Source organism: Eptatretus burgeri, chromosome 8, assembly GCF_056783735.1.
Source record: "Eptatretus burgeri isolate ZD-2024b chromosome 8, Ebu_testis_v1, whole genome shotgun sequence".
Lineage (NCBI taxonomy): Eukaryota > Metazoa > Chordata > Myxini > Myxiniformes > Myxinidae > Eptatretus > Eptatretus burgeri.
This window is the reverse complement of record NC_140968.1, coordinates 10329616-10352273: the sequence shown is the minus strand read 5'-3', so window position 1 is coordinate 10352273 and position 22658 is coordinate 10329616. Positions and strand designations below refer to the sequence as shown.

At 43.6% G+C, this 22658-nt stretch overlaps 1 protein-coding gene and 1 pseudogene across 5 annotated transcripts in view; one reads left to right on the top strand and one right to left on the bottom strand.

Annotated features, from left to right (window-relative positions):
- Window positions 1-22658, top strand: part of LOC147021076 (rho guanine nucleotide exchange factor 2-like) — a 174660-nt gene that overhangs the window by 97084 nt on the left and 54918 nt on the right. For all 5 annotated transcript variants that reach the window (XM_085890811.1, XM_085890812.1, XM_085890809.1 and 2 more), the window contains 7 exons: window positions 1858-1925; window positions 7354-7414; window positions 15478-15616; window positions 17720-17835; window positions 18195-18341; window positions 18641-18891; window positions 19019-19144. In XM_085890811.1, coding sequence (XP_085746937.1) covers window positions 1858-1925; window positions 7354-7414; window positions 15478-15616; window positions 17720-17835; window positions 18195-18341; window positions 18641-18891; window positions 19019-19144 — 908 coding nt within the window. The remainder of the gene's footprint in view (window positions 1-1857; window positions 1926-7353; window positions 7415-15477; window positions 15617-17719; window positions 17836-18194; window positions 18342-18640; window positions 18892-19018; window positions 19145-22658) is intronic.
- On the bottom strand, window positions 10383-14056 carry LOC147021077 (protein GVQW3-like; annotated as a pseudogene).

The following is a 22658-nucleotide window of genomic DNA, read 5'->3' as shown; positions in this document are numbered from 1 at the left end:
TGTGTGTGTGTGTGTGTGTGTGTGTGTGTGTGTGTGTGTGTGTGTGTGTGTGTGTGTCTCGAATTTACCTTGGTGAGAATTTGGTGGCAAGTCATGTGGGATACAGTATTCTGAAAATTGGGTGTGCGGTTCAACAGTGGAAAAGTTCCGCAAACGTTTACAGAGATGTCCTTTGCTTCGGCTGCTGTCATTTCCCTGTGGTCGACCACTTCCTGTTGGCTGCAACTGTTCGATTAGATGATATTGCCTGGGTGCTTCGCAAGTGAAATATCTTGGTGCTTTGCTGTCACACTCCCAACATGTTGGAGAGTTGTTTTTTTTGGTCCCAGACCAGACACTGTGGAGGGGTGTAATTGTGAAGTTATCTGTTCTATGCAGACCACTACGTAATCTGGCAGCAAAGAGCATTTTGGGCTGAAAAGGTGGGATATAGTTTTTTTTTTTTTGTGGATGCCAAATGGTTGGGTGTGGAGGAGGCATGGTAGTGCAAGACCTGACATTCACAATCTGACTCCTGACATCTACCTTGTCTTTTGAGACTCTAACATGGATAACTACTTCATGGCTGAGACGAATTACTGTTGCTGGAGGTTTAAATCGTTAATTTCTTTGCCTCACCTTGTCCATTCCATTTGTACCAATTGTGCATCTCAAGGAAAGTTATTAAAGCTCTTGAATGTCATTAAATAAAGATTTGTTGTGCAAGTCTGATGCAACCGAGGGCAATCAGCCCAGGCAACCGTCCAAGCTAATCCTTTTTTGAGAGAGGAAGGCCGTTGCGGCGTACTGGGCATCTGGGACCAAATCTGGATAAGGTGGTCTGCATTACACAAAGCTAACGACGCACCTTGCTACCACTGAGCTGTATTCCTTTTGATTAGATGGCACTGTGATGTTAGCATTCTCTTCCAAGACCAAAGCACTTCAATCTGTCGACCATGCTCGTTGAGTTTTGCTTCCAGTTCGCATCCCGATGGCATGCTCACGCCGAGCAAAGGTGCACGCTTTCTTCACGCATTTAATTTTGCTTCCACCTGCTGTTTAAAATGTTTAAATAGTTTTTCATTTTTTTTTTTGTCTTCCTCATAGTGTGCCCTTTAATATCAAGCTCCATGCATTATTTGTTTACAATGCAAGTAAATTGAGCTTGCAATTGTATAATCTTGGAAATACACCCTGCAATTGTTATTTTGTCCTGTAGAAGACAGTGTGTATTTGTTTGTCCTCCTTCATAAGGATGATTTCAGTAGTGTTTTTAAAGGCTAATCTTTTAACAAACTGTTATGTGTTCACTGCAGCCTGGTGTTGGCTTCGTGGTTAGGGTGGTGGCTTGGAATATTAGGGTCCTGAGTTTGAATTAACACCAGGTGGGGTTGACTCAGCCTGTCATCCTTCTGAGGTCGGCAAAATTGTTAGAGAAAAAAAATATTTTTTCGAAATTTTGCAACTTTTTTTTTCAAAAAAAATTGTTTTTTTTTTTTTTTGGCATTTCTACATGCACATCGATCTAGTTTCGTTTATTCAATCGTGGTTCAGTAGAGTCTGATCCGTTTTGACCTACAATGAATAGGATATCAGGTTCACTTAAGTGACCCAGCAGTATTGACGGCAGAGGTTTTGCACTCTACCGAGTGCTCACCCTCTAGTTTATTCTTAATCCGTCCCTTTCCAAACCTTCCCATGTTACTTGCGCCACAGATTTTTGCTCATCATAAACTCAAATAGTTAATTGCCAATCGTTTCATTATGTTTTTTTTGTTTAATTCATTAACAGAACATTTATGATGCTGATGTAGGACGTGTAATACTCGAACCACTGTTGCTCATCCCTTGATCCTTGTGCTTCCTTCTCTTTAGGTTGTAGTGTTAAAGTACACAAGGGATGTAGAGATGGACTACCTGTTTGTTCAAGAGCCAAGCTACGGGTAAGCACTCCTTCAACTCTTATATCAAGATATGAACCGTTAAGGTTGTCTTATTTGACCGTCACTCCAAAGGCCTTAACTCGTCTCACTGGTTTTCCCATCACCCTTTTATAACTGATCTAATTGCCCCATGGAGTAGCTCAAGTACATTTATCGTCGAGTCTCGGAAGCTTTTGAAAAAAAAGATTTTAAAATTTTCATTTTTTTTGTTTTGTATCCAAAGTCAGGCTCATGGAAGAGCTAGAACACAGAATGGATCAGGACACAATATAACAAAAGGAACGGTAGAAAGAGGGGAACTCCATCAGCAGAGTTGAGGGACAAAATAGACGGAGACCGACAAACAAGGGATGCGGGTAAGAGTGAGTAGGGGAGGATGCATGGGGTAGACAAGATGGATACAGGAGCAAACTCTGAGGAAGGAAAAAGTGGAAATTTAGGAGCAGAGGGGGTGGAGAAGTGATTTAATGGGGGTAGAAAAGGTCATGGTTTTGGATGAGGATGATCTGAGATGGTGGTTAGTGTTTCGTATGCAGCCTGTGGCTGCTGGTTGCATCATTTCTGGTGTCTTGAATATGGCGAACAGATGTCTTAAAGACGTGGAGGCAAGAATGAGATTGAAGAGAATGTGGAAATTGGTTCCATCGGTGAGAGAAAAAATAGAGGAACAAATGAGTGGATGAGATTCTGGATTTTAGGAGTTTCATCAGAAGGGGCTTGCAGGTGGACAACATGTCCCCTGCAGAAACCTAGGGGGAGGTGGGGGGGGGGGAACAAAGCATGGAGAGGGCAGAGGTGCAACACCAGAAAGGAGGCAGTAGAAAACTGATCACTGACCTGACTGTGACAGCAAAGTGTTAGGCCCAGAGACTCAGCGTTGTTGCAAGTTATTCCAATAATCTTGAAGGCCCTGATTTCCAAGGTGTCAAGCTGAGCAAGATGTGAAGCAGAAGTTCCAGCCCAGAGGAGAGAACAGTACTTCGGGTTTTTTTATTTATTTATCTTTTTTTTTTTTTAAAGAGTTAAAGAAATAGCAATTTACCCCTCGGCCCCATGTTTAATGAGAAGAACATCGAATGTAAATTGCAAAGTCTGTATGGCAATACACAAATCAATACAGCCAATGGGATTTGACCCTGGTACCTCAGCATTGTGTCAAGCTAAGTGCTAAAATGGGAGCACCAAATGCTCCATCCCATCCTTGTGTGTTTGGCATCACCATAACGTCGCATCCAAGAGGCTGGCAATAAAATAGCACATTCCAAATCTTGTCAATGCTTCCCCTTTTGGAGGCTTCCCCTTATCCCTTCAGATACTTTCTAGTCAGATAAAATGAAGTAATTGCAGTATTTTTCAAGTGTGTGCGGTGGTAATGTGCATCAGTATATGAATCAGATGTGCTATAGAATAGTCATTTTGTTTCTCTTTGTGAGTTTCAAAGCAAAATGTTCCTGTCAGGCATTGCAACTGTTACCTGTCTAGCTCTGTTAGCCATTTTCATGGATCTCACGGCACTGCGTGCTCTGCGTTAACTCCGCTCGACCTCCGCAACGCCGCTAGAAGATAATCCAAACTCAGCCATACGCTCTGCTGGCAATTGAATATCGGATTTCTCACACAAGTGTTCTATATCATTGTTTTATACTAGACTACTTGAAGTCTACAATTATTCACTTACTATGCCAGTTGATGAATTTAACAAACGAGAAGCACCCGCTCCCTACTGGAGCCGTCAAGGGGGTCATGTTATTATAGTTATGCCTATTTTACTCCAAGGGGTCCCAGGATTACACACCTAAAAAATAGTTGCGATCGGTTCAGCCGTTTTTGCGGTCCCAGACAGACAGATGGATGGACGGTAAATTATAGTGACATTGATGCCCTCAAATTAACCCCCCCCCGCCCCCCCCCCCCAAAAAACCTTTGTTTCCAGGATACATAATTCAATCTTGTGTTGTCGTCCATGATATTTTGAAAAGTTGTCAAACGACACTGTATGTATGTATTCACATATGTGTTCACAAAGCAGCTATCACACGCAATAGCTCTTGATGCGTATGTGTTAACGTGCATGTTTAACATCTGCATTTCTCAAATTCTCATTGGTAGTGAGCTGGGGCACTGATGATTCATGATCACATCACGATTGCAGTTACATCCACCAGCAAATGGTAGAAAACAAACCCAATTAGCCACAGGGTTCGAGGCTGGTCAGAACGACTCATCATCAACATTTATGTTACAGTGCCTATCGAAAGTGTACACCCCCTTTAAATTTTTTTTTACCTTTTCTTGCCTTCTGGCTTGAAATGAAATTGCATTAAATGAGGCTTTTTCCACTTATTTACACACATTCTCTTCCAGACAGACCCACAACTTCTAAGCAAAAAACAAATTCTACAAATTTCAGAAAATTATAATTTAGAATAAAAAAACTAGAATATCTTGGTTGGATAAGTGTCCACCCCCTTATTATAGCATTTGTAAATTAGCTCAGGTGTAACCAATCACCTTCAAAATCACACACTAAGTTAATTGGCCTTCACCTGTGTTAAATTGTTGTGATTCTGATTATTTTGGAATAAAATCAGCGGTTCCTGTAGGTTTCCTCTGCTGGGTAGTACATTTCACAGCAAAGACTCAACCATGAGCACCAAGGAGCTTTCAAAAGACCTCCAAGATAAAGTTGTGGAAAGGCACAGATCATGGGATGGGTATAAAAATATTTCCAAGGCCTTTAATATCCCGTAGAGCATTGTCAAGACTATCATTAAAAAATGGAAGGCGTATGGTACCACCAAGACCTTGCCTATATCAGGCTGTCCCTCCAAACTGGATGACCAAGCAAGGAGGAGACTGATTAGAGGGGCCACCAAGAGGCCAATGGCACCTTTGAAAAAGTTACAGGCCTTTATGGCAAAGATTGGTCACTGTGTGCATGTGACAACAACATCCCAGGCACTCCAAGTATAGCCTGTATGGAAGGGTGGCAAGAAGGAAGCCATTACTCAAAAAAGCCCACCTTGAGTCCTGTTTGATGTACGCAAAAAAAACACTCCGGAGATTCTGAAGCCATGTTGCAAGAAGTTTGTGGTCTAACAAAACCAAGACGGAACTTTTTGGCCTAAATGCAAAACGTTATTTGGCACAAACCCATCACAGCACATCACCCAAAGAACACCACCCCTATTGTGAAGCATGGTTGTTGGCAGCATCATGTTATGGGAATGTTTCTAGTCAGAAGGGACTGGGGCCCTTGTCAGGATCGAAGGGAAAATGGATGGAGAAAAATACAGAAAAATCCTAGAAGAAAACCTACTGCCCTCTGCAAGAAAGCTGAAATTGGGACGGAAGTTCACCTTTCAGCATGACAACGACCCGAAGCACACACACAAAGCTACGCTGGAGTGGCTGAGGACCAAAAAAGATAAATGTTCTTGAGTGGCCCAGTCAGAGCCCCAACCTAAATCAAATCGAAATTGCTGTCCACCAATGCTCCCCACGCAACTTGAATGAACTTGAACAGTTTTGTACAGAAGAGTGGGCAAATATTGTCCAATCAAGATGTGCAAATTTGCTAGAGACCTATCCCAACAGACTCACAGCTGTCATTGCAGTCAAAGTTGCTTCCACCAAGTATTATTAACTCAGGGGGGTGAACACTTATCCAACCAAGTTATTCCAGTTTTTTTATTTTTAATTAATTTTCTGCAATTTGTAGAACTTGTTTTTCATTTGGAAGTTGTGCATTATGATGTGTAAATAAAGGTGGAGAAAGTCTCATTTCATGGATTTTAATTCCAGGCTATAAGGCAACAAAAGACGAAAATTTTGAAAGGGGGTGTAGAATTTTTATCGGCAATGTATGTCTTCATTTCATTCCCATTGTGTGCCACTTTGTTATATTTATAAACACGTAAGAAATTAAATGATTGGCAAGTTTTTGCCGCAAATCAATTAGCAATTAATCACTTGCATTTATTTGCAATGACATTGTGTGGTGCACCTGTTCTGTGGCAAGCACCGTTCCTTGCCGATTTCTCTCCGTCATCGACATCTCGAGTCTCAACTCTGCTCGGAGCGTATTCGTATGGAGTGCACCTGTCAATGCAGCTTAGTTTGAGGTGAAACGTCCCACATGCGATCAATTTACATGCGCTTGATGCAATGCAAACTCATCCGAGTTCCAAGCCGATTTGAGACCCGGCAAATTTTTTTTGACCAAATTTACCGATCTCGATCGAAACAGAGGTTTTTTTTGCTCCTGAGGCAGAGGCTGAGTTGTATATTTGCTGCCATGCATTTTTATCGTAAAAACAAGTACGCCAACCTTGTGAAGAAAGGAGTTTTTCTCATTTTTCTCTTTTGCTCGATGTTGGTTTTAGCACATTGCATTTGACAACAAGGAAATTTGCTCGCAGGAGGAGGCCATTCAGCCCATCATGCCTGCACGACACCGGCACCAGATTAAATAAATCCGTCAAGCGAACAACTTGATTTAGGTAAACTTGACGGAATAGGAAGCAAATCCCATCATTCCTAATTGGGTGAAGTGAATTGTTAATTGCGTCTTGTTGCTCGTGTGAATCCCATGGAAAGTGTTCTGTGAAGCTTCGATTATTCATCCACTTTCACCATTTCCTCATACAGTATACAATGGTGGAGTATTGAGATGATTACGCTATTATGACTGACAAACTCTCCTTTGTTGTATTTCTGTGACAATTTTCCAGTTGCAGTATAAACTTGGAATCATGCTTTAAGGAATGTGTACATTGTGAATAAATGATGGATTTATAATTCAGAAATGTCCTCATCTTGTGTGTGCAGACCATGATTATTGAGGAAAGAAACCCAATCAGGAAATCAAACGTGCATCATATAATGTTACAATTATAGTCGTCTGAATTGGGTGATGGTGGAAATTTTCATGTAATTTGCATCTCCCTCAGAATCTGCACACATGTCTGAATGCTACCCGTGTCATTGCTCCATAACTTGGATGTTCATCTGGTCCAAGTCAATTTTGGAATAGCTACATGTGCCATTTAATACCAAATTAGTTGGCTTGTGTCATTGGGGTGGTTAAAGGGGAGGACTCGGACTGCCATTGTTTCACAGTACAATGATCGTCACAGTTTCATTTTGAGGACACCGACATAGCACCGTCAGTCTGTATAGTTCACGGAGAGACCTCGTTTGGGCCGCCCATTGGTGCCATCCCCTCATGAGGATCATTATCTCGGATACCATTGTGGCTTATTGGAACTCTCTCATGCATTATATTTGTCTGGAACTTTTATATACTGTTGCATTCGCAAGTGTTTTCAGCTGTAATCTACCTTTCTCTGAGTTTCAAAACTGAGACAAAGCTTTGAGAGTGTTCAAAAACTGCATTGTTTTCATCCCCCCCTCCCCCCTTGCATAGAATCGCCGTGGGCAGTTCCGCTCAGGTTCCACCAAAGACCTCCTCCAGGCTACTTCCCGATGTAAGTTTGTGTTGGAGCTTCCTTTGAGATGATTATTTGTAATTTTGGACCAGGCAGGTATTTTGCTTTTATTTTCATTTGCTCATTTTTTACCCCGCACGCACGAAGTGAAAAGTGGGCTTAAGCAATTAGTTCACTTTGTCTCTCTGTCTGTCTATATCTGTTAACAAACGTCGGTTTATGATCGAGGAATACCTTAATTTCAATTGGATGTTGTATTTTGAGCAAGAATCGCAACATGAAACGGAAAACGAACCTGTTTATCAGTACTTTAGCTTTGAATTTGTCCTGATCGTGCAAATGCAGAGAGGAGCGAGAGACTTTATTTATTTATTTATTTATTTTCGTCTCTGTGTCTGTGTGGCATCAAACAAAATTGAAAATCATTCTAAACAGGAAACTTACTGTTTTTGGGGATGTCAAAAAGGACACAAACAAGTATGAGTAACTAATTTAACATGTTAAATAAGGTGTTGTAAAAGACACTGCATCAACAGCAGAAAACGTCCGAAAAAGTTTTTTTTTTTTTCTACAACCTTCAACTTCTGAAAAAAGTTTTTCTACAGCCTTTGAAATCTTTATTTTATTTCAATTGAATTATGTACTTGAACACTAGAATACAAATCACCTTTTTAGCACTTTCAAAAACCTCCATTTCGTAGTCCAAAATATTATGGCATTTTACGTCATCTCAACCAGTTAAATTTGCTGCTTGCATACTCCACCCATGTCCTTTTTTTTCTCGACACAGCATGAGGTAAGGTGTTCTATGACCTCTTTTTTTTGTTTTGTTTGTTTTATTGTAAGTCTGGGTAAAAAAAAAAAAAAGTCCTTCAAACAAAATGACGGTAACATCAAAGAATATAAATGTGTAAATATGTCGGTTTTTGTGAAGAATAATAATAACCACATTAGCCATGCACTGCATATACAGTAGAATCTGTATAACAAGCATATGTGCCTATTGTTAGATTTAGTGGAACACACGTGTGCTTATAATACATATTCAAAAATCCATGACGTGCGCTTATAATGGTAAATGTTGCTCAGATTGGCTGCATAGATGTCAGTTTTTACGTCATTGCAATTTTAATTGTCGGTACCTCGGAAACAAATACTGAAACAGTTTCAGTCCTCGAGCACGTATACGTTTATGCCCCGTAACTGGTTCGTTTTCCATGTCCGGGTAAAAAGCCCGTCTTCCACTCCCTATCTTCTTCAAACCTTTCACACTCTGATGTGAATGGTGAAGAATGAGGAAATAATATTGTTCAAAGTTCTCCTGTCAAGTCCGAATTTCATACACGTCTAGTGTTGGTTCTTACAGGAGTTGGAAAACACGATAATCTCGATCTTTTCACGGGTGTATGATCGACGCTTCACTGGCGTGTCCATTTTGATCGTGAAAAATGTTCTTTTATGACCCTTTATGATAAAGGGTCGTAAAATAACAATTTTCGACCCTTGATGAACAACGTTGTTTTGAACGTACAACTCTTGTAAGTCCCAGTACGAGACGTGTAAGAAATTCGTACTTAAAGTTTATGCCAATAAAACACGAAAGACTGGAGTGTTTGAGTTGATAATATTTTCAGTTTTCAAAGCCTTCCTATGATGTTTTTAAATGTGCTTATTTTTAACATGGATCAAATAGGGAGGCCCGTGTGCGCTTATTTTTCACATGCGTTTAAATTCATGCACACGCTTATTATCCAGATTCTACTGTATATTTCTATTACTTCTTTAATAGCCACATTATTACCATCTTATCAGGTCGGCCGTGGACCGGGTTTAGCCAAAACCTTTTGATCTGATTGGCCAGGCCTAACCTTCAACTGACAGTGACAGGAATTTTAAATCTAACCAGGGTGCCAGCGATAACTCGCCTTCGCTTCACAAATAACACTTTGAGATGTCTTTACTCTTCGCAAAGGGCACCTTGCAACTTGCTGATGGCATCGTGATCTCAGGCTCCTTATGATGGTTGGTGCTGTGCCCGGACGCCTTGTACTCGGAGCACAGGCCGCAAGTTGGGTTTATCGGCTCTCTCACGAAGCACTGTCTCATCCAAATGCAACCTTCTCCTTGCCTTGCCTGGTGCCTTGTCTCGTTTTATGGAGAACACATACGGATTACAATTTCCTGTCTAATCCCTATGTCAACTCTTCTGCCTTTCAATGCATATATAAGAAGACAGCTTCACTCTATCCGGTTCTTGGTTACAGAAAATGTTGTCACAGATCATGCTAGATTAACAAACGTGTGTGTGTGTGTGTGTGTGTGTGTGTGTGTGTGTGTGTGTGTGTGTGTGTGTGTGTGTGTGTGTGTGTGTGTGTGTGTGTGTGTGTGTGTGTGTGTGTGTGTGTGTGTGTGTGTGTGTGTGTGACCGCTGTTTCTCAACAACCACTGGTCCGATCTAATTGAAACTTGCCAGGTATATTGGTGGGGCCCTGAGGATGTGCCTTTTCAAGGTTTGATATTAATCGGACAAGTGGTTCCCGAGTTATGACAATTTATTTACCAAACCAATGACAAGACACATTGCGTGGGCGTGGCATGAATGTGGATGAATGGACACTTCATCCATCGGTCCTCTAGTTTGGCTATGCCCATTCTGAAGAACTCCTTGTCATGCCTCTCGAGGAAGTCCTCTACAGCTGCAATCACAGTATTGTTGTTCTCATATTTGTTCCCCCTGCAGAGCTTGTTTCAGGTGAGGGAACAAACATAAGTTGGGTGGGGCTAGATCTGATGAGTAGTGTGGGTGTTGCACAAGTTCATCCCCACAGTTAGCAGCAGTCGCCACCGGAAGTTGGGCTGTATGGAGAGGTGTTGTCCTGGAAATTCAGCACACCTCGGATGAGTTTCCCCTCGCCTTTTGCTGAATTGCCATCACACAACCAGTGCATTTCATCAGACTAATACTCCTTGTTAATAGTATTTCACTTTTCTAAGAAGTCTACCATTATCACGTAGTGGCCACGACCTTTCCAGCCGATAATGTCGTCTTGAACTTCCGAGGGGGTGGGGACCCTGTTTGAGATCAAGTGACATTGTATGCAATGGAAACAGAGTCAAAGTGGTGAACACATGTCTCATCCTGTGTGACAATCCACTTTAGGATATTGTTTGAATCGGCATGAAAATGGTCCAACAGCTCACGACAAATGTCCAGACAAACTCTTTTCTGGTCCACTGTCAGCACTGTGAGTTCCCCGAATGCTGACACCTTAGCCATGCCCAATTTGTTTGTGAGGATTATTTGTACCAAATAAAAACTGACACCCATTGTATCAGTTACGTGCCTGGTGGTTGCTTGTCTGTCTTTCATCATCACTTCATGCACATGTTCCACCATTTCTGGTGTTGCCACCTCAACAGGACGACCTGATCTTTGTTCCTCTTCGGTGCTTGTTCCACCATGCTTGAGCTCAGTACCCAGTTCTTTACCATGGAATATTAAGGAGCAGGTCAGGTCAGGTCAGGTATGGGAGCATGCGCCGGAGTAGCGTGTCGCTGTGTCCACTTTCCACCGGTTACTCCAAGGGCCTCCATCTGGCCATCCCCCAGGCAGATGTCCGGCCCATCCCCGTCTCCTTGAGATGTTGATCAATCTGCTGCAACCACGAGGCATGTGGTCGGCCCATTGGCCTCCTCCACTCACGAGGCTCCCTCGCTGAGAGAATCTGGGGAGCAGGATCAGCGTCAGGGAAATGAGCCACATGTCCATGCAGCCGCAGCTGACACTCACAGACTATGCGGGTAACAAATCTTATTTGAGTCTCTCAGCAACTGCTTGTTGGACACAAAGTCCAACCAGCGAAAGCCAAGGATTCTCCGAAGAGACCTGGTATCAAAGGAATTAAGTCTCCGTTTCAGAACCCTGGTCAGAGTCCAAGTCTCACATCCATAGGGCATGACTGGAAGCACCAAGGACATAAAGACTCGAACTTCCGTCCTTCCGCACAGGTACCAGCAGCACCACACCCCATGATCCAGTGAATCCATGACTCCCCAGACTCGACCCAGACGTCTGTTGACCTCTGGCTCACAGCCAGCTGAGACATGAATATCACTGCCAAGGTTAGTCAATCTCTCCCTCAACATCCTCGCTACAAACAGGAAGAGACAGGATAGCAGCATCCAAGATGTCATTGAAAGCCTGGATCTTAGTTTTCACCCAGGAAAGCCGTAAACCGAGCGGATGCGACTCCTCATTCAGCACCTTGAGGGACCCCACAAGGATATCCAGTCTCCGTAAAGATAACTGCATCATCTGCAAAATCAAGGTCAGAGATCTTGACATTCCCAAATGATGCACCGCAACTTGATCTCTCCGACATCCTCCCCATAATCCAGTCCATACAAGTGCTGAAAAGTGTGGGGGCCAGTACACACCCTGACGAACTCCAGTAACAACTGGAAATAAGTCGAAGGTACCAGCGGATGGAAATAAATAACCACCACATGATGGAAATAACCACCACGTCTCACAGCACTCTCAGTACCAGCATATAATATAGTTCAGACATCAGATTGGTCAGTTTTGGTGGCACCCCATGAAGACCAAGACTCCTCCAGAGGACATCCCGATTCACTGAATCGAACGCTTTACAGAGATCAACATAGGCTGCAATCATCCCCTGCCGAAACTCTCGCCTGCGTTCGGTGAGGACCCGAAGAGCAAGGATACAGTCAATCGTTGAACTCTTTGGTGTAAAGCCTGACTGCTTTGGACGCTGGTGCTCAAGCAGATGGTGGCGAACTCTATCAAGAATTATCCGGGCAATGACCTTGCCCGGCACTAAGAGCAGCGTCACCTCTCGGTCGTTGTTGCAGTCCTGGTGGTCACCCTTCCCTTTCCAGAGGGGGACAACAAGGACCCTCTCCGAATCCGTTTCGATGATTCCTGTGTTCCAAGTGGAGAACAGATCTGCATGTGCTGACACCAGTGCAGCATTTCCACAAGCCCTGAGAAGTTCAGCATGGATGTCACAGATCCCTGAAGCTCTACCGCATTTCAACCGGTTCACTGCAGGCTGTGTTTCCACAAACGAAGGTGGACCGCAGTTTATTGTCGAGTCAGCCATAGGGATAGTAACTCCCCTGATATCCAACTCAACAGCTGGTGTATCAGCCTGGTACAGCCGCTCAAAGTAACCGGCCCAGCGGGCCTTCAATTCGGACTCCTCTGTCAAGAGCCCACCACCCTCTGCTCTAACTGCAGTGCACCGAGGGATGGCTTGGAGGAACGTAATGTGTGAATTCCCCTGTAAGCAGGACGAGAATCACTTGACCACAAATGATGCTCTACCCCCTCACAGATTCCTCACACATAGGCCTCCTTGTCCACCCTTAGTGAACATACAGTTTTATGCCTCAGTTCCCTGAACAGGTCAGCTCTGCCATTTAGCCTGGCCATGCGACTCTGGTCAATGATATCGAATGTCCCTTGAAAGACAAAATTATTCTTCGCCCTGCGGTGAGTTCCAAGACATCCACCGGCGACATTAAGGACGGTGGTCTTGAAGGCACTCCACAACTCTCCAGTATTCCCCAAAACACCCAGACCTCTCAAATTTCCACTCAGCCTGTTCACAAACTCAACGACCCTCTCATCCTTGAACTTGCCAACATGTAGCCTCGGCTGAGATGGTACCATTCTCCTGGATTTGAGCTGCAACTTAAGAGTTGCTACAACAAGCCTGTGGTCAGTATTGAGGAACTGAGCACTCTGGTAGACCCTCCAGTTCTGGATTATCCTCCAGCGACCATCAATGAGCACATGGTCACTCTCCTTTGCCACACCACCAGCATTGGAATACCAAGTCCAGTGATGAGCTTGTGGGCACTGAAACCATGAACCAGCCACCCTAAGTCCCTGACTTCTTGCAAAGTTAAGGAACTTAGTGTGACTTTGGTTCATAATTCCAGACCCATGGGGATGAACACAAGTTTCATAATCATCCCTATAAGTTCCAGTTGATTTATTGAAATCCCCCAAGACTAGAAGGGTATCTCGCCTGGGGCACTGATCAACCACAGACTCGAGTGCGGCATCGAATGCATTCTTCACAGTGAGATCACTCGCCTCAGTCGGAGCATATACAGAGACCAGGGACATGGCACCCAAAGAGTGACAAATCCTTCGCATCATACGCTCATTGACCGGTGTTACCTCAATTGTCATTGGAGTCAGCTTATTGGACACAGCTCCTGTAACTCCTTGGGCATGGTAACCATCAGAGCGAACAGACCAATAGTAGGTGTAACCACCCATCATGATCTCACTGCAATCCGGTCTCCAAACCTCAGAGAGTGCTGCAATACCGATGTCCAAACGCTTGAGCTCAGATGACAGCAGAGACTTTGACCGGGTTTTTCTTTTAAATCCTACTGGGTGTCCATATCATACACCCTCTTCACCAACAAACTGGGTGGGGGAGACGGTTTAGTCGCCGACAACCCGACCATGAAACAGGTTAGTACAGGTTTACATGGTACCTGTAGTAAGTTACAAATCTAATCTGACCTGACCTGATGATCCCCTAATGTTGCTACCATATCCATATGTATTTGCTTGAGAGGCAAGCCTTTATTGTGCAGGTACTTTATCACAGCTTGGAGCTCTGATTTCTCCATTTTGACTTAATTTTGGGGGTTTCCCTACTTTGAGTCTACTCTGTGCAAAACCTACAATCAGAAAATTGGAATTTGCAAGACTTATCATGATAGGAAGGATAGATCTTTATACTCTGTAACCTTCATTATCCAACCATGTCTACAAGTAGATTGGGCCACAAATATTCTGATCACCCCTCGTATGTAATCGCTCTTTTGCTGTTGTGCCAGATATTTATGTTCTCGTACGACTATTGCCACACGAGTTGACGCCAGCATGCATCGCCTCCCATGCAAACACCATTCCTGTGGTGGGAATGTTTCACCGTTGAGTCTGAGTTCTGATTTTTACTTTATCTCTTTGACAAACGGACAAGAAACGTAGCATCATGCTTCGAGTGTTTGTTGGTGAGAAATATCTTTCGTTCCACTCCTCCCTAACACTCTGCTTAAAACCTCTTTGGTTCGCGCTGATAATTTATTCTCTGTTCCTCATGTTGCTATTGTGTGTAATATATTTCTGCTGCCTCCTGTCTTTTATATCTTTGAACATCTTCCACTTTCTTATGCTGTATTGTGTTGCCCCCCCCCCCCCCGACGAGGTCCCAATTGATTCCACTAAGTTCATGCCCCGTCAACCTCGAGAGGAAACCGCTTTGTATAGCAAAAGTAAAACTGCTTGCTTCGAGCTATTTGCAGTGCCAAAGAAAACTTCAAGCAAGACAAAACAATATTCCAAGCCATGGAAGCCGGCCAAATTTGGAGCCACTGTTAACTACAAATATGCACATGATTTTGGCCACGTGCTGAGGTAATGTTTGGGATAGGTCTGGAAAGGAATCCAAAGTACGCACTACAATTGATTGTATTGTATTGTATAGTTGGTTTATTAGATTCACAAAATGCAATCTGCGTGGCATTATGCAAGACCACTAGCCTAAAATGAGAAGCGTGGAATGCAACTATAGTAGTTTGTGAAACTTTATTCAAGCAACCTTCTTGAGCAGTACATTCTTAAAAACTTGATGTCTTCATCAACAAGACAAGCAAGTGCTTGGTTTAATGCTTATGCAAAATGCTCTTGAAGTTGAAGGATTCCATCAATGAAAAGTGAGATATGTATCTGCGTGGAATTGACAACATCCACAACGACGACAAACATGAAGGGGAAATATTTTAAGTGAGAGTTTCAAGCTTCATTCTTTGGTATGCATTTTCTTTTGCAGTATTTGTGGGAAAATTTCGGCTTTTAATGCAAACGTTTGGCTCGGCCTGTACCTGTATCTGAATGACTGTACATTTGGTGCACTTAGCAGTAATGTTCACGAGGGAACAGGAAATTCAGCTTGCTTTGTCCCCTGAAACAATGCACTGCACAGTTCCTGAATGTGAACTCTCAGGCAGTTGGCTTGATGTGACTCAAACTCTCATTCCTCATACAGATGGTCTGTCCAGAAATCGACCTCAGTCTACTCACCTTGGAGGAGATGGCTTGCGTTACCCGCTGAATCTCTCGTCCTCTCGCAGCAGACTCTGCCCATCATCTCTCACAAAGAGTGTTTCTACTATTCAGCTCAATGTGTAAGCTTTGGCTCATCACTCAGGATGATGCCAATAGAGTACAACCTTGTTCTAATGAGAGCCATACATTAAGTTGGTTCTGATGGGTGACATGTTGTTTCTGTGCTGTTTTTATTTCTGAAGTAGCCAATGCTGGGTTTTCATTTGTGAAGTTCTTCTATCAAATGCAGCACAATGCTGTGGGGTAACATCATTGACTGAGGGTGGGTGCGGCTATGCTGCTGATGCAACTGACAATGTCAGGGCAGGATTTTGGAATTTGTTCAGGGTACCGGCGATAGCTCGCCTACTCTTCACGAACGACACTGTGGGATCTTTAACGTCCACCAACGAATGCCGGCAGATGGGATTTCCAGTTTAACGTCCATCTGAGGGACGGCACACACATTGATGAATCACCCTGCCTGTGAAACACCAGGATGATGGTTTATGCCTGGGACGGGATTCAAATACAGGCATGCCAGCTTCGAGATTCGTGTGCAAACCTCTAGGCCATCCTGCCAACCCATCCCCATGTTAAAATTGGAAAAAGCTATGCCAGAGTAGCTAATCTAATCGCCAGCATCGACAATGTCTGACTAAAGGACACATTTGCACAGGTCTTCACCTCTTCCCTGATCCTCAATTTTGTTTCTAAAATACAGCATGATCCTGCCCAGAGATGTTACTTTGCCTTGTTGTGCTTTTCCCCCAAGTATTCGATCATAATTACCTCCGCCATCGAAGGTGAAAGAGGTTATGTTTTCACCCCTTTTTGTCTGTTTGTTTGTGTGCAGGATATCTCAAAAAGTTGGGGATGGATCCGGATTAAATTTTGTGGACAGGTTGGGTGTTTGACAAGGACGAACTGATTAGATTTTGGTGAAAATCCGGATCCGGATCCAGCTACTAGAATTTTTAAAGTGATTCTTCACCATTGAGAGATAAGGCCAACAACGATATATAGCACGACATCTCAAAGAGTTGTGGACAGATTCGGGCGAAACTTGGTGGACATGTTGCGTGTGTGACAAGGAAGAATTGATTCGATTTTGGTGAAGATCCGAATCTGGACCTGGATACGAGAATTATTTAGTTTTTAAATTGATTCTTCACCATTGAGAGATATGGCCAAAACAATAACGTACTGTATAGCATGATGTTTCAAAAATGTATTGGACCCGATATATTCATGTGGATCAGGCATTACGTGGGAGACGTGTACGCTCTACCGAGTGCCCTTCTAGTTGATGGATGTTTTAATTTTACTTTTTGGCCAAATTTGAAAATGGAATTGAAGATTACTGAACTTCAAACTCAGCAGCAGTTACAGTTATGTTTGTTTACTTATTTTATGAGATGAACCCCAGCAGTAGTGCTTTTCTTTGTAACTTGTGGAGTACAGACACAAACTAGTTTCTGTATGAATTGAATCACCCAGCTACTGCCGTTTTGGGTCTCAGCTATCAGAGAAGGGAGAATGAGAGATTAAAACAATTTTAAAAATATTTTTGTATACAAAGTTAAGACTTGTGGAAGAGCTAGTTCATGGAACTGATCAGGACGTAACCAAACAAAAGGAATAGTATAACGAGAGGGGGGACACACAAACAGTGGGGCCGATGCACAAAATAGAGGTAGAAGAATGAGGGGTGAGGGAGGACGTACAGTGTGTATAGTCATCTGACAGCTCTGTGCAGACATAAAAAACCAACCTGGATTTCATGCATGAAGCATTAACATAACGACTGCTTATAAGTCAAAACGCCTCACTGCACTGGGAAATGTGTGGACAGGAATACTGTTCTGTAAATGGTGGAGACTTGTAATACCCTCCACTACCTGGAGGCGGCGCTACACGATACACGTTTACATTGAGAATTTGTGTCCCCCTCCTTCACCGCCAAGACCACCGGCAAAGATAACAACACCCTCATACATTAATTGGGGTCATGCTGATCCTATATAATCAGCCCAGAACTGCAGGAGGAGTAGCGTGACAAACAAACACACGCAAACACCGGCCCGTCAATTATAGTAAGGATTATGGTTATGATGTTGGTAACACCTATCTGGTGTTTTGTTTGTACCCCTGCATTACAAACCTCCGTCCCATATATTCAGCGGATTATCGGGTGGAGAGCGGAATGGCCTGCATCGTAGTAGGTGGCAATCCACAGAATCACTGTCTTTCTTCAGTCGCATCAAGGGCACTTCCATGGAGTCACTCACTGATGAAGGTAAGTTATATTTTGATTGCAGCACAAGTCAGAATATATGTGAAGAAAATTATTTTCGAAAGTGCAATTTGAAATGCATATTCTTTCATTTATACTTCCTGCTTTGTGTGCAAAGGTGAAGCTTTTAACAGCTTACATTTTGGAATCGAATCACAATGCAGATTTATTGTTCTCCTTCGTAAGGGAAGGAAAAGCAAAACCAGGGAACGCTGTGCTGTGAAAGGAGCTTTTCTCTCAAAATTGCAAGTGGTTAGTGGGATGATTCGTTGTGATAGCAACTATCACACTAAATAGTGTTGAAAAGGTTGTGCTCTTATTTGTCTTCCCTTGTTTTTGTAATTTTGCCCTGAATTTCTCAGGAGAGGATGTGATCGAGTGTAATCTCATGGGAAGCTTGGAGGCTGAAGCTCGATGCTTTGAGGCTGACTCCTGGAGTGTTGCAGTGGATCCAAACTTTGTGCAAACACAGAACAAGGACCAGATTAAGAGGCAGGATGTGATCTATGGTGGGTCAGCTTTGTTGGAGTTTGCTTCTTGTCACTGGTATTGATCTGATCAGGCTCATTTTCTAGCTACGTCCCACTCAGGCAACATTGAAGCTGATGCTTAAAATTCTCAGCTTGCACACTTCCACTCTAAGGTTTTTGTCTTTGGTTATTTATGGAAACATCATCTTGCTATTACTTGCCAAAATTGGTGTGTTTGTTTTGGGGTTTTTTTGTTTTTTTTTTCTGAGGACCTAAGACAAAGGTCTTCACTTTATGTTGTTGTGCCTTTTGTCGTCTTCATCTGCTTATCCCTGCAGAGCTGATGCAGACAGAGATGCACCACATTCGCACGCTGCGCATCATGTCTGAGGTGTTTGCACGAGGCATGCGCAAGGAGCTGCAGTGGAAGAACGACTTCCTTGAGCGCATCTTCCCATGCCTTGATGACCTCCTGGAGATTCATACCCAGTTCATTTCACGCCTCCTGGAGCGCAGGCGCGAAAGCCTCATTACTGATAGCGATCGTAACTTTGTTGTGCTTCGTTTTGGAGATGTACTTATGGGGCAGGTGTGGTCTCCACTTGCAGTTTGTCGAGTCTTTGTGTTCTACTTTGCACCCTTTTATTTCTATTCTGTTGCTTTCATTTTGAAATATAATCCCTGTCCATTAATTTTATATTTGCCTTTGTGTACAGTTCTCTGGGGAGAATGGGCGGCTCATGAAAGAGACCTATGGCACTTTCTGCAGCCAGCACTGCAACGCGGTTGCTTTCTACAAGGAGATGCTTGCACGAGAACGAAAGTTCCAAAACTTCATCCGGGTGAGCCCCATTTTGAGGTCCTGCATTTACGGACAATATACAGTTTCACTTTCTTTTTATTTCTGTCAACACACCAGTGTGCTTTGGGTTTAAGGTCGGGGGAATAGGTGAGTCATATTTAGAGGTGCATCGTCCGTCAGTGCTGTGCGATTATGATAGTCCTTAATGGTGACGATGCTTCTTCAGTGCTTGCTCTCATGAACATAAAATGTTTTTTTCTCCAATTTTTTTTCATCTCGGGAATGTCAACCTTGGACTGCAACATGATTGTTTTAAGAGAGTGCTGAGGAGCATGACTCTATTAACATTTTGCAGCTTGTTTTGAGTCAGTTCAGAGAAAAACAAAACTGGATAAATTGGAAGCCGTGTTCGTATGCACGACTGTGTTCAACAGTCGGGCACGCAAATAATAAATGCAGGGTGCTGAGATGGCAATTACGTCGATATGCTTGACTGGTACTAAATAACTCTTTTTGACTTTTCTCATTCTGCTTTGGCCAAAGATATTCAGATGGTTTTGAGGAGAATCTTTTCTTTGACCTCATTTGGTATTCTTGATTTTGAGGGGTGGAGGGGAGTGGAAAGTGGGGATAGCTTATTTAGAGGCACAGACTCTTAAGCTTTCAGGACCATGAATTGCTAAGAGTGCAATGAAATATCTTTGTTTGGGTGATGCCACTACAATACGATCCAAAGTACTTGAAGATGCCATCAGATGCCTGATGCTGTTATCGATAATATGCAACTTTCGAAATGACGAATTAATGCTGAATGAGGCATTTTCAGCACGCACTGTGTTTACATTGACTCGGTTCGGCTCGTTGGGCACTTTGAATCTGCAATTGTTCGCACGAAATCCTCAATTTGAGTCGTCTTTTAAACATCATTTTCAGTATTTAGACGAAAGAGTGGAAATTTCGTCATGGTTAACCGCAATTGTTCTATTCCTGAATGCAAATTGGACTCGCGCAAATCGAGGAAATATGAGCAATATCTGTGGATGAGACTGAGAGGTGTGATTTCCTGTTAATACAATTAGCAGCCACACTTCAGGACAGGTGTGGGAGCATGCGCCAGAGCAGCGCGTCGCTGCGTCCACTTTCCGCCGGTATTTCAGGGGCCTCCGTCTGGCCATCCCCGAGGCAGATGCCTGACCTGACCTGACCTTCAGAACAATCTTTATTTGGACAAGCTTTCGGCCAAATAGGCCGCCTTCTCTGTCTTCCTCAACGAGTGTCACACTCGCTCTCATTGAGTAAGACCGAGAAGAAGGCCTATTTGGCCGAAAGCTTGTCCAAATAAAGATCGTCCTGAAGCTATGTCGTCCTGAACTCATTTTACTTCTTCCGCTCATCATATTTTATGCAAATGAGGCGTCCTAATTGTCGTGTGGAGTTCCTGCCCTTTTATATATATATATATATATATATATATATATATATATATATATATATATATATATATATATATATATATATATTGTTGTAGAAATTCCCGCCCGTCGGCGTGCGAGGGACCGCGTCTAACCAATAGCGGTCGCTTCGCCCACCGAACGGACAATCCAGTCGCGGCTTTCCGGATCAATGCCGGAAACCAGCCACGGGTGTGTTTTTAACCACACCACAACCTTGTCCGGACTCTACCCGCGCTACAGGGTCCGATCGCCAAATCTTCGATTTCCCTAATTATTCGCGTGGGTAGGTGACCGAGAAATTGTACCTCAACGGGACCGCTTGGAAACAAGCCGCTTAAGCAGCTCGCTTCCATTTGGGATAACCGAGCGGGGTATTATCGCGCAGTCCCGTTGGACCCGATCATTTTACCGGCTATTTAAAAACCAACTATATTCCGAGTGCAAGATGGGGCAGTTCAATGAGGGAATGGACGCAACGAACAGGTTTACATTCACACAAGGACATTTATTATAATAAAGCACGTATGCAATTAAACAAGGCAAAACGCGTATGCAATTATACAAGCAACAAAAGCACGACAAAAGAACTACAACTGTCTACTTATTATGTAGTCACTTGCACTTAACAGCAGTAAGTTCCTACTTATTAGACGGGCCCACGGACACACGTATGCACACACCCAAGAAATGGTGGCAGAGGCCTTTAGTAACGAGCTCCAGCTCGGAGGACAGGTGAGCTGAAACCCAGAACCTATCTCGAACCTCTCCACCTCGTGTGGTCTTCAAGTTGTTCGGACCCAGGCTTCAGCGAGAGCGAGCTGGATCCAATCGCCGAGCCGCGATCCTTCCCGAGCTCCCGCGAATCCTCCCGCGCTTCTCAGCACGTGCTGGTGAGACGAGGTGCCGATCCTGCCCGTCGATGCGTCTCTTCTCCGAGGAACCACCTCCACGAAGAGGTTGATGAGTTGCACCAAGCCGGGAACCAAAATGGAGAACAAAGAGCTCCATGAACCAAGAAGAAGAAGCCACCACTCGCAGCTCGAGCCGAGCGACCGACTTAACTTCCTTCCAAACAGGGCAGCTTGAAGCAAAAAGCTCTCCCGAGCCAAGCAGAAGCCGAAGCTCATAGAACCATCAAAGCAAAAAGCCTCCTCCCAAGCCAGGCCTCAGCCGAAGCTCACTCAGCCAGCCGAAGCAAAAAGCTTCCGAAGGCCTCAACCCTAACCGAAGCCAAACAGGACCCAAAGGTCTGCTGAACGGCTACTCTCCACTCCCTTCTCCAACTCTGCCCACGAACAAAAGAAAATATCTCCTCTTTTCCTTCTCCCGCCCTTCCCCCGCTCCCGGCGTGACTCATGACTCATGCCCTCGTGCTCCATCCCCCGCTCAGCCACGGGTGGGAGGGAGTTGTTGACATCATGAGTCACGGGACGGCAGGGTGGTTCTTCCTCTTCGCAGAAGAGGGGGAGGGATGTCTCCATTGTTCATTCCCACTTATTAAATCAATCCGCAGCGCATCTAGTCGATTTCTGAACATTAAACAACGGAAGGTGAGCTATCTCGGGAACAAGCACTTATCGACATAGCTGACTAAAGGAACCTGAATGTTGTGTGCAATCGAATTCCCAAATTCGTAAATATATATATATATATATATATATATATATATATATATATATATATATATATATATATATATATATATATATATATATATATATATATCTCACACATTCACATGGATGCTTCAACTTTTAGCAATGGATGCAAAAATCTATCATTTTAAACTTGCCTTGCACATTCAAAGACCCAGTTATGTCCTTCCAATCGGTGTTCAGAAACACCTAATGTGGATGTGTAGTCCATTCACTGGTCGCGATTATCGGGGGTTTATGCAGCAAATGCCCGTCCACTCGAGCCTTGAACCAGCCACGTGGTTGGGGGTTTGCAGTACGAGCAACTTCCCATTCAGTAAGCTGAGAGAGTTCTGCAAGTATTTTGTTGTGCAGAGGCACAGCCCTTTCTTTCAGGTATTTTCCCAACTATTTTCAGCTTATTTCAGAAGCGCTGTGAGCCATTTTTAGTCACAATCAGTATCTA